The sequence below is a fragment of the Oryx dammah genome, unplaced genomic scaffold (assembly GCF_014754425.2).
Source record: "Oryx dammah isolate SB20612 unplaced genomic scaffold, SCBI_Odam_1.1 HiC_scaffold_8, whole genome shotgun sequence".
Taxonomy (NCBI): domain Eukaryota; kingdom Metazoa; phylum Chordata; class Mammalia; order Artiodactyla; family Bovidae; genus Oryx; species Oryx dammah.
This window is the reverse complement of record NW_024070192.1, coordinates 28,171,899-28,183,798: the sequence shown is the minus strand read 5'-3', so window position 1 is coordinate 28,183,798 and position 11,900 is coordinate 28,171,899. Positions and strand designations below refer to the sequence as shown.

The window sequence follows — 11,900 nt, the reverse complement described above, 5'->3', positions numbered from 1 at the left end:
GGCAGGGTGCCTGCCCGAGGGTGAACCAAGCTAACAGGCCCAGGCAGCCAGGAGCCCAGTGCGTTAGTTAGGAGTGTGCTCCTTGTCTGGAGAGAAATGCAAGTATTACATTACACACAAGTATAATGAGCTTCTGGGCAGGAGATGCAGGGAATCTTCCAGGGCAGACTGTGGTCAAGGGATCAGAGGATGCGGAGAGATCAACATCAACTAGAGACAGACAGCAGACGCTGGGGCCCCGGGACCCAGAACTCGGCTGAGATGTCTCGTCCTTGGGGCAGGGCTCAGGCCGGCAGACGCCCACAATAGAAAGGGCCCAGCCAAGTGGCCTTGACAGGCCAGCATCTTTCTGGTACCACAGAGAGGGGGCCTTCATCTCCAGAGAGTGGGTGCTCACAGGTGCCAACTGCTTGGCAGGCTGTTGCTGGGGCCAGGGAGGGTGGTGGAGAGGGGCTCGAGGATGGGGGGACTGAAGGGGGCGCCCAGACGCTTCACTTCCACTCTCCACAGCTGGCCTCAGTCCCACTTCAGCGTGACCCTGAGCCGAGACGGACTGGCACTGGAAAGTTGTGAGAGCAAGTCCAGTGTGGAGGAACTGCTCCTGTCGCCAGGAGGGTCCAGGACCTTTGGGTCTGGTGGCCTGGCCCTGGCCTGGCTGGCAAACCCACCATTTCTCAGTGCCATGCAGCCTGTCCCTCCAGCCACGGGGCCGAAACCTTTGTTCATGTGGTAGATGTGTTGGGCCCAGGGGTTTGAGCCTGACTTCAGGAGGGACAGGAGCAGAAGTCCGGGGTGGAAGCATCGGGGGAGATGCTGGGCTGGGCCGGACAATTGGCCAGGGTGGAGCTGGGGAGCCACAAAGCGGACCTCAGTCTCTCACCCTGAAAACACCCCATCTCTGACTGCTGCTGGCTGGCACGCAGACATGGGCATCAGGCATTGGTGCCCGCTATGCCGGGCACCCAGCCCTCAGGGCGACACTGGGCACTCTCCCAGCCCCCTCCCTTGGGCCACAGTGTGTCCCTAGTCTCAGTGGGCCTGGCCCTGAGGGGACAGTGAGAGTACAACGGAGGAAGAAGTTGCACTGAGAGGGGCTAGGGGTCCAGAGAGAGGACAGGGAGGACTGGAAGTCCAGGAGGGGTGGAAAGTTTTGAGGCCAGGTTAGTGCCAACCTGCTGAGGGTTGGCTCCCCTCCCTGCACAGACCCCTACATCCCACCCCGAAAACTGCACAGCATCCTGCCTAGGCCACTGCACACCATCACCTGCAAAGACCCCTTCCTCCTCCCTCTGACTGTTCTGACCCGAAGACCCACTTGCCCAAAGGCTCCTGATGCACCAGACCCCATACCAGCCCACCCCACCTCACGGTGAGGATTCCAGTCGGGCCCCACCAGGCCCGAAGTCCCTCCTAAAGCCACTAGGCCTAGTCATCTCCTACCTTCCAGGGAACTACTGATCTGCACACCTAATGGACACCCCAGAGATTCCTCCCCGCCCCCAGGAGCCTCCCTGTCTAGGTTCTGTGCAAATGTGGGGCAGCCTTGGACACAGCCAGGTTTGCAACTCTAGGGAGCCCATGATTATTCGAAAACAGCAAGCATTTTATTGAAAATTGATTTGTGTAACACCGAGCCTCAAAAGCCACTGGAAAGTGTTGGACGAGAGTGGTATCATCTGTGGAGAAGGATCTTAACTGGAAAGGGAAGGTATGTGTGTGGGGGGGACATGGCCAAGGCCTCGGGGAGGCAGACTCTCACCCAAGCCCCCAGCCCACCCATCAGCCTCCCCAGCCTCAGCCTCTCTTATCAGAGGTGTGAACACTGGCTGCCCCATCCCCTGTCAAGTATCTTTGCTCACCTGGCCGGGGGTGGCGGGGGATGGTCAGTGGGCCCGGGCTGGCTGTGACCTCTCCTTCCCTTTCCTGCACAGATGTCTCCTGGGACAACCCCTGGTCTGCTACCAAGTCAGCTGGAAGGTGTGATGACCTGGGCACCCTATTGAGGGCACGGCCTCCCTGATGTCTACACACCTGTCCATCCCTTCATTCTCTGGATCCCAGACAAGGTTTCTAATGCCACCTTTGATACCTTGGTCAAGAAACACCCTTGGCTCTGGCCCAAGTCCAGGAAGGGAAGCAGCAGCAAGGGTCCCAAGCTGATGGAGTCCTCACTCATCTCTGTACCTATACCTCTGACTGAGTCCGAGTCACCTTGCTTCTGATTCTGCTTCCTCTTTTGCGCAACACGTGTTGTTCAGTTGCTCAGTCGTGTCGGGCTCTTTGTGACCCCATGGACTGCAGCATGCCAGGCCTCCCTGTGCATCACCAATTCTTGGAGCTTGCTCAAACTCATGTCCATTGTGTCAGTGATGTCATCCAACCATCTCATCCTGTGTCGTCCCCTTCTCCCGCCTTCAGTCTTTCTCAGCACCAGGGTCTTTCCAATGAGTCAGTTCTTCGCATCAGGTGGTCAAAGTATCAGAGTTTCAGCTTCAGCATCATTCCTTCCAGGAATATTCAGGACTGATTTCCTTTAGGATGGACTAGTTGGATCTCTTTGTTGTCCGAGGGACTCTCAAGAGTCTTTTCCAAAACCACAGTTCGAAAGCATCAATTCTTTAGCACTCAGCCTTCTTTATGAGCCAACTCTCACATCCTCCATACATGACTACTGGAAAAACCATAGCTTTGATATTGAGCAACGGAGACGTATTCAGTACTCTTGCCTGAAAAATCCAATGGACGGAGGAGCCTGGTAGGCTGCAGTCCATGGGGTCGCTACCAGTTGGACACGATTGAGCGACTTCACTTTCACTTTTCACTTTCATGCACTGGAGAAGGAAATGGCAACCCACTCCAGTGTTCTTGCCTGGAGAATCCCAGGGACGGGGGAGCCTGGTGGGCTGCCGTCTATGGGGTCGCACAGAGTCGGACACGACTGAAGCGACTTAGCAGACTTGGCAGCTAGTGCAGCAGACTTATTCAATTATCCATCCACTCCACTAGCTGCCACCAGTGCTCAGGCAACCGGGACATGCAGGTGGCCCAGACCCGGTGTTCGTGGCGTAGGGCTGTGGGGAGAGGCGGCACTGGCTGGAGCTGTTCCAGTAATCAATGTGCAAAAGCGAACAGTGGGGAGCGCTGAGAGCAAGCGGGCGGCCGAGCCCCGCGGGCTCGCCCCTCCCCGCCGGCAAGGTGCCGGGGCGGCCACTCAGAGGCCCGTTTTCCCGCGTCACGCGGAGACCTGCCGTCTTGGGCTTAAGGACCTCCCATGTCCCTTCTCGGTTTTTCTAATAAACTTTTGGGAGGCGAGGGTCTCAAAGGCACGAGGGAGCATCTGTAGACCCGAGGCAGGGAGCTGCTGGCCCCACGGGGACTCTCGGAAGCGCGGCCGGACCCCGCCCCTTGGCGGCCTCGGGCTCCAGTCACACACTCCAACTGGCGGCGCGGTAGTCAGAGCGGACACACATTCCCGGGCGGTGGCCTGGGTCCCGCACCACCAGCTACACTCGCGCGGGGTTCCTCGGGCGGACCGCCCCTCAGACGGACCAGGCGGCTGAGCCCCGCCTCCCACCGCACAGCGCCGCTCCGACTGCGCTTGCGCGCCGCCGCCTTGTGCGCGTTTTCCCAAAGCTCCCGCTTCCATGAAACTTGTCCCGTGCGCCACGCCGTCGTCTCCAGGGCAACCAGGCGCCTCCTAGTAACCGTGAGGCCCGGCTATGGCGGCCGCGGGCCCCAGCGTGTTCCTGCTCATGGTCAACGGGCAGGTGGAGAGCGCCCAGGTGAGCGGCCGTGAGTCCTCCAGGGTCGAACCTCGGGGGAGGGAGCTAGCGTGACAGGCTTGGCGAGAGATCGCGCGGACCCTCCGCCACGAAGTGCGGTGGGGAAAAAGGCCTGGAGGGTTGAGCCAGGCCGAGGCCACAGTTGGCCGAGCCCGCGTGAAGATTCGGGCAGGGGCCTCCATCCACCCCGCGACCCTCAGCTCCTCCGGCGCGGGTTGGTCTGACACAGCGATGGTGGCAGCTGTCCTGACCCGGACGGTGTGTCTGTCCGACGGAAGGGGACAGTGCTTTCCAGTCCCCTGCATGTCCTAAGAACCGTTTGTTACTACTGTAAGACATGACATATGCCAGTCTTCATGCCCAGCCCCGCTCAGCCAATCCTCACAACAACCCTTTGAAGTAGGTATTACTTGCACCCCCATTTTACAGATGGGAAGTTGCCCAAAGGAAGTGGCAAAACAAATTTCAAACCTGGTCTGATGTCACAGCTTTGCTGGACTTGCCTTTCCAGGCTGTTTTTAAAATATTATGATTATATTGTGAGTACTAACCAAGGTGGTCTAGGTAAAGCCCCGTGGGGTCTCTTAGCGGGCATCTCCCGCCTTCCTGTTTCATCAGGGTCGCTGCCCCATGCTCCCACCCTGTCCACCTCCTCCTTGGCCTGGTGCCTAAGGCCTGCTTCCCCTGTTCTGCTTTATCCCAGCAGGAGCCTCAGCTGGGCTGGGTCACGTGTGCCTATGTTCTCAGCAGCCCCTCATCCCCACTCTTCCTCCCCTCTGCTCGGGCCGCTCTGCAGGCCATTGGCTCCCACCAAGCCTTGTGTCCTGGGAGCAACTGTCTTCTAGACCTTTCACTTCAGCACCATTCCTTAGTGCCCACCCTGTACCAGGTGCTAGGGACACAGAAAGCCCACATACCTGTCCCTTGTTCACAGTCTAATGGAGTTGAGAGAAATAAACATGGTCAGTGCTGTGATGGAACACCAGGGGCTCTGGAAGCAGGGATGTGGCTCCAACAACCTGGAAGTCGGCAGGCTCCCCGAAGTGTCAGTTTTGAAGGGTGAGCAGGAGCACTTCTCATTAGAAGGGCATGTCATACAGATGTCAGAGCCTGAGCAAAAGCCTGGGGGCAGCAGTGGCCCTGGACTATCCTACATCTTGAGACCAGACCTTCCAGTGAACTCCATATCCATGCACCCTGCTCTCTCAGCCCCCGCCCCCCAGGTGCCTCATGTTCAGAGTTGCTGGTGGCTGTACCTGCCTAGCTAACAGGTGGTCACAGCATGAGTCCCTGTGAGCAGCTGTGTGTGCTTATTTCCACAGTTTCCTGAGTACGACGACCTCTACTGCAAGTACTGTTTCGTGTATGGCCAGGACTGGGCCCCCACAGCGGTAAGCTGGACCCTACAGCCTCCCAGACTCACAGCTTTTGTGACTGAAGGGGTTTCTGAAGGCTCCATTGCACCCTTTCCCCTCCCAATTCAGAACCCGTTAAGAGTTCAGGGGTGGCACACATGTGAGTTTGTTCCCAGTGAGGCCGGAGCAGAGAATGCAGAGATCCCTGATCCACCCCTAAGGCTGTGGTCACTCCCGAGCCCTGCCCTGCAGTGAACAAAGCCAGACCAGCCCAGCTTTGCTGGGGCCACTTGCCTGAGAGGGACACAGACTTGGGGCAGTAAACACTCCAGGCTGTTGGCTAGTAGCGGTGCTGAGGGGAAAGTGAAGGCAGGAAGGGGAGGGATGTGAGGCCAGAAAAGGCCTCCTTAAGATGGTTAAAAAAAAAAAAAAAAAAAAAAGACGGTAACTGAGCATAGAGCTGAAGGAAGCAGGGGGATGGGCCAAGTAGAAGGCTGTAGAATAAACTAGCCAGGCAGAAGGACAGGAGAGAGGGCAACAGCCTGCTGGACCGTCCCCTATTCTGCAGGAGGTGCAGGTGGAGCTTGGGCACCGGGAGAGGGGAGGGGCCTCAAGGTTTCAGGCCCTAATGGATAGAAACCCTCAAAGACCTGGGAGCCGCTCTGTCACATCTTAGGTCCCTTTGTTTGGCAGATGGTGATGAAAACAGCTCTCAGCTGCCACCTCAGAGGTAGGGTGGGTGGGCATGGCAGCCTGGAGCTGGGACACTGGCCGTCACTGTCATTGTCCTTGCAGGGGCTGGAGGAGGGCATCTCACAGATCACTTCCAAGAGCCAAGATGCAAGGCGGGCACTGGTGTGGAACTTCCCCATCGACGTCACCTTTAAGAGCACTAACCCTTACGGCTGTGAGTCTGCAGGCCTCGTCCTGCCCATCCATGGGGCCCTCTACCAGCCTTGTCAGGTGCTATCAGACACCTGGCTGTTTTCCCCTCCTTCCCACTGTGTGCACTTGACCTTTCCGAGGTTCTGAGGAAGTCGGTGAAGCCCAGCCTGAAACCTTAGGCAGTGACTGCCTGTGAAGGGCAGAGCCTGGTGTCTGGGGCTCAGCAGTCTGGCCCCTCAACGGCTCTCCCCCGTCCATCAGCACTGTGCTCCAGCCAGTCCCAACCCCCCTGCTCCTCCTCCAACACCCTGCCCTGAGCCAGGGGTAGGCCCTTCTCTCTGCCATGGGCACCCAGCCCTCATCCTACCTCTGACCTCCCGAAGTTCTCCTTGCCAGTGTCTGCAGGGTTTGTTGTCCACTGTACCTGGTCATCTGTGATCACTCTCACTTAATGAGTGTTAGCTGCGTGCAAAGCCTGGCTCGCTCCACAGAGCTGTGCGTGCTTTCCACGCGTGGGCTTGGCTGAGCTGTGAGATACTATCTAGAAAGCAGGCTTCTCTCCACCTCTTCTCCTATTTAGGAAACCAAGACTCAAAACTGGCATCATTTGCCTCAGCTTCACCTCAAGTAGCTGAGCACGGATCTGATTTCATAGTGCAGGCCTTCATGCTGCGTGCAGCCGGCGCCCAGGCTTAGCAGGTGTGGAGGGTCTGGGGTCGCAGGTCTAGAGCAGAGGCTCCCCAGTGACACTCCTGGACAGGACGGCCATCCTGCTGTCCATGAATAAGAAACTCTCATTGACTTCCTGGAAGACCGCACTAGGGAAAGTACCAATCTCCTGCTGCTGAGGACAGGCGAATAAAGTACTTAAAAGCAAAACCAGACAACAACTACATGAAGGCATCAGACAGGCAGCAGAGCCTGGAACTTTAGCTGCCGAGCTCTAGGAGCAAAGCAGGGCTCCAGAGAGGCCCCGCCCCTGCTCCCCCCGGGAGCATTTGCCAATTCTGGCAGAGGAGATGGAGATGCCCGTCGAGACTTTTGTTGGCCAGATACCAAGGTGTAATTATACAGCACAGTGAGGAGGGCACCAGGACAGACAGATCCATATGGAGCCCCAGGCAGAACTGTGCAGACAGCTGGTTCATGACAAGGGGCAGCACAGGAGGGGAAAGGGGACTTGAAAGTGGTCTGAGTGACCAAGAAACAGGACAAGGCCTCGGGTTTATTTTAGGAAGAACAGTTACAATTAAGGAAAATGCAAATTAAAGCTAAAGTGAGGGGCTTCCCTGGTGGCTCAGTAGTAGAGAATCCACCTGGCAGTGCAGGAGACACAGGTTCGATCCCTAGTCCGGGAAGATCCCACATGCTGCACCGCAACTACTGAGCCCAGGAACCACAACTTCTAAAGCCCTAGAGCCTGTGCTCCGCAATAAGAGGAGCCACTGCAATGAAAAGACCCACACATCACAACAAAGAATAGCCCTTGCTCACCACAACTAGAGAAAAGCTCACACAGTGATGAAGACCCAGCACAGTCAAAATTAAAAACAATCATATAAGAAAAAAAGAGCTAAAGTGAGTGGCCACAGTGCAGGCACCAGAACAGCCCAATCAGGAAGCTTGAGGATGCCAAGTTGTCGTGAAGGGTGCCAAGCACTGGCTTAGGGAACAAGGCTGGTGTGGATGCTGCGCTCCAGGGAAGCAGCTGGGGTGGACATGTGCTGAGCCCCTGCTTAACTGTGTGGCCCACAGACACGCTAGATGGGACCAAGTCGAGCAGACCCTGTAGGTGACATGGTTTGGTTGCATCTCGTGAACACTGAGTCCAGGAAGCTGAAAGCAGAAATCTGTGCACTGTTCCATTCCCATGGCACAAAGTTCAGAACACAGGCAGAACCAAAGGACCGGGCTGGGAACACTTGCTTTGGTGGTGAAACCTTAGGAAAAGCAGTGACAATCTCTGAACGGCCCTCCCCGCCCCAGGAGCACTTCATGTGGGTTGGCCACACCCCACCTGCTGCCTCCACCAGAGGGGCCCAGAGTGGAGGGAGTTCTCTTCTGGGCCTCCAGGGGGCAGGACTGCCCGCCGGGAACACTGGGAACTGTTAGGATTCCACAGGAAGGGCATGCAGGCCTCTGCTTCCCCTCTCCTCCTGGACCCGACCGCACACCACCCCTCCCAGAACCTGCCCCGCTGGCCCGAGTCTGACGCCCCCTCAGAAAAGGAGGTCCCAGGACCGGACCCCGCTCGATCACACCTGGATGCCTGCTGACTTCCTGGGTCTGTGGACAGCTGAATCAGACAGCATCCCAGGCGGGGCTTCGGCCAGTACTGGACAGCTGCCAGGCTCTGCCCCGCTCTGCCCGCCTCCTGAATCCTGGGTGGCAGAAGCCCCTGGTGTGGGGTGGGGAGTCCCCACATTCACCCCGTTCTCCATCAGCCCCACACCCGGGGGCTTTGAGGACCACGGCCCTGCTCTCTGCCCTGCTCTTCTCAGGATTCCCCACGGGCTGACCCCTGCCTTGTCGTTCGAAGGGCCGCAGATCGTGCTCAGTGTATACGGGCCGGACGTGTTTGGAAACGACGTGGTCCGAGGATACGGGGCGGTGCACGTGCCCCTCTCACCTGGCCGGTAGGTCCTCCCTCCATGCTCCCTGGGCCGCTGGCCACACAGCTTTGGGAGGTGGGCACCCTCTGCCAGGCTCCTATCCAGAGGAACCCCCCTGGAGGTGGGGAGTAGATGGGGCCTCGCAGGGGTGGGGGCGCAGCCCCATCTGGGAGGAGGCAGGGGTGGGGGGTGTCCTGGGCTTCGAGAGGCCCCAGGGGTTGGAGTTGAGACACTCATTCCTTCTTTCCTTCCCGAGAGCCCGCATGGCTGCCGCCTTTGTGCGCGGTTCTGCTGGCCTGAGGACGACGTGTCAGACACACGTGAGCTCAGGGCCCTGCCCTCGGCAGCCCCCATTAATGGGCAGGGGTGGAGAGTTGCGGCTCTGTCTCATCAAGCCCAGTGACAGATGTAGACAGTGCAGACAGGACATTCTGGGCACAGTGGGACCAGGCAGGCCGTTAAGGAGTAGGAGTAGGTCAGAGGGGGCGGGGGGAGGAGACAGTGGGCAGCAGAGAGGTGTTGGGGCAGGACCCGCTGGCTGCTCACAGCAGGTGGGACCCTGGGGGCTGCCATGGGCTTCCTGGAGGAAGGGTATCCAGGCAGCACGGGGACATTTGGGGAAAGGCAAGACCCTGTGAGGGCGCAGCTGAGCCGGGGTTGACATCTTCTGGCCCTTGAAGACAGGCAGGGCTCTCAGGAACTTGGCCCTGGAGGCAGCCGCGGCTTTGACCTCTGGGCACTCCAGCTCACCCCTCACTGGAGGCTCAGAAAGTTCCAGCGCTTTCCCTTGATTCAGCACAGCTGTGAAAACATTTGTTTCAGGCACAAAAAGACCATCCCCATGTTTGTCCCAGAATCTACATCTAAACTGCAAAAGTTTACCAGGTGAGTAGACGCCTATCCCCCCGTCCCCAGGGCGCCCGTCCTGGCCTCGGTGGTCGGAAGGAGGGCTGTTACATTCCCCCACCCCTCCTTGTCATGCTGGATACCTTTGTGTGAGGGGCCTCTGCCAGGAGGTGGCGTCTGAGCAGGGCCTAGAGCCAAGGGTGGGGCCGTTGTGGCAGAGCCCAGAGAAGGTCGCAGGCACAGGGAGTAGGTGGTGGACTTGGCAGTGCAGCCAGCGGAGGCCAGACACCGGCTCTGGGCGAGACCAGCCGAGGCCTCTGGCCCCTTCCCTCATCCGAACAGGAGCTGGAGCGTGGCTGGGCCTGGCTGGTTGTCGGGGGTAGGGATGGAAAACAGTCAGCTCAGCTGCTGGGTGGGCGGGCAGGATGAGGGGAGCGTGGCTGGAGCCTTGCTGGCTGGAGGAAGCTTCCTGAGCTGTGAGGCCTGGGGAGCATGGCTGGGTGCTTGCTGCCCCTGGGAGCTCCTCCAGAAGCCACTATGATGGGGCCAGTGTCAGCTGGAGGTGACATCACCACCCACCGGGCAGCTGTGGGGTGTCAAGGGCCTTGTGGGTCCACACATCCTGGCCATGTCCACACTGCCTGGGGGAGAACTGTGGGCCCCCGTGTGCTGTCTCCCTGAGGAAGGGGCTTCTGGCTGGGGAAGACCAGCTGCTGACCAGGTGGTATCAGGGGTGTCTCCTGCTCTTCTTGGCGGGGGGCAGGGAGTGCTCTGGCCCCGCCTGGACTGTGTAAGCTTGGATGATGGAAGCCAGGGCAGCAGCTTGATCGACAGACCTCCGCAGGCCAGGGCCCCGGGAGGCCGCTGAGAAGCTGGCCAAGCAGCCCCTCCACGCACCCCCTCTCTGGGTGCTCTGCTCCCAAGCACCTTTCCTCAGCCTGCTGCCTACCCACTCCCCTGTGACTGCTTCCTGTGGCCACTGTGACCAGTTACCAGATGTGGTGGCTTAAAACCAAAGATGTTAAGTTCTCTCAACAGGACCTGGTATCTCTGGGGCCATCACTCAGCCCCTCCAATCTGATCCTCAAGGGTTTCCCCAAGATGCCACCACATGGGCGACTCAGGCATGTCTCTGCCCCGAGGAGCCGGTGGTGCTCCTACAGCAGCGTCTGTGCTTGGCACGTGCCAGCCCCAGGGGCTGCTTCCCCAGCTCGGTCCTTAGCGCAGCCTGGGAGGCAGGTACAAGTGGAGCCCTGCTCCTCTGACGGAGAAACTGAGGCGCAGTCAGTGAGGCGCCTCCCTACCTGCCATGGCCCACATCCCTCAGTGCCCGTGTGGGTGCAAAGGAGCCAGGCCAGTGCCACCTCCCTGCCGTTGGGAGCGAGGTTGGGAGGACACTGCCCAGGCCGGGGGCACAGACATCTTGGCCAGAGCCCTGTCAGGTAGGGCCCGTGATCACATCCCCAGGACACTTGAGAACACTAGGGCCCAGAGTCGGGAAGTAACTAGTCTCGGGTCCCACTCTACTATAAAGACAGTGGAGAGCCCAGATCTTGTCCCTCTGCCCACCCCCAAGGATGGCTGCTGCACTCGGGTGGGGCCTCCTGGGTTCAGGCCGTGCACCCTCCCAGCCCTAGCCCTCCCTCTGCTTTTGCCCACAATGATCATACCCGTGGACGGCGTCCAGCTGAGGAGGGTGGCGTGGGGAGGCTCTGCCCCAGGAAAGGGCTGGAGGGAGAGCCCATGCCGTGTCTGCGGGACCTCAAGCTCCTTGCTCACGCGCTCCCCTGTCTTCCCAGCTGGTTCATGGGACGACGGCCCGAGTACACAGACCCCAAAGTGGTGGCTCAGGGGGAAGGCCGGGAAGGTAAAGGTTTACCCCTCACCCTGGGCAGGGTGGGCCTGGAAGGGACCAGGTGGGCCCCCAGGAGTCAGATGGGTGGAGCAGGGCCCAGCTCAGAGGGGTTGCCACTTCCATCGCCCCGTCCCCAGGGCAGCCCCTTCTCCCAGGGAGGAATGTGGGCTGGGCAGTGTTGCCCCCACTTTCTAGGAGGGAACACTGAGGCTGCCGATTCCCAAAGCAGTCTGGATCTGTCTCTGACCCAGCTCGAAGCTGACTCTATCCTTCTGTCCCCAGTGACCCGTGTCCGCTCCCAGGGCTTCGTCACTCTCCTCTTCAACGTGGTGACCAAGGACATGAGGAAGCTGGGCTATGACACCGGGCCTCCGGACACGCAGGGCATCTCAGGGCCCAGCCCACCCCAGGGCCTTCCCCGGTGAAGGCAACAGCCCTCTGCCCAGCGATCGTATAATAAAGTGTAACCTTTTCAGAGAGGCTGGGCTGGGGCTGCGCCGACTTTCACAGCACATTGCCTGGGAGCAGAGCCCGGGCCTCACCTCAGAGGGCACCGCCCATGGAC

General features: G+C 59.3%; 1 protein-coding gene across 2 annotated transcripts; it reads left to right on the top strand.

The window, feature by feature from the left end:
* The first annotated feature begins 3,627 nt into the window (after positions 1–3,627).
* On the top strand, positions 3,628–11,815 carry B9D1 (B9 domain containing 1). Of its 2 annotated transcripts, XM_040245851.1 has the most exons (7): positions 3,628–3,782; positions 5,105–5,173; positions 5,933–6,044; positions 8,562–8,658; positions 9,457–9,519; positions 11,280–11,347; positions 11,618–11,815. In XM_040245851.1, the coding sequence occupies exons 1-7, from the start codon at positions 3,720–3,722 to the stop codon at positions 11,758–11,760; spliced, it is 615 nt and encodes a 204-aa protein (XP_040101785.1). In that variant the 5' UTR covers positions 3,628–3,719; the 3' UTR covers positions 11,761–11,815. The 2 variants fall into 2 exon arrangements, with proteins under 2 accessions (XP_040101785.1, XP_040101784.1); XM_040245850.1 differs by lacking the exons at positions 9,457–9,519; positions 11,280–11,347; positions 11,618–11,815 and adding an exon at positions 8,891–9,438 and having other exon boundaries at positions 3,665–3,782.
* The last annotated feature ends 85 nt before the right edge of the window (positions 11,816–11,900 follow it).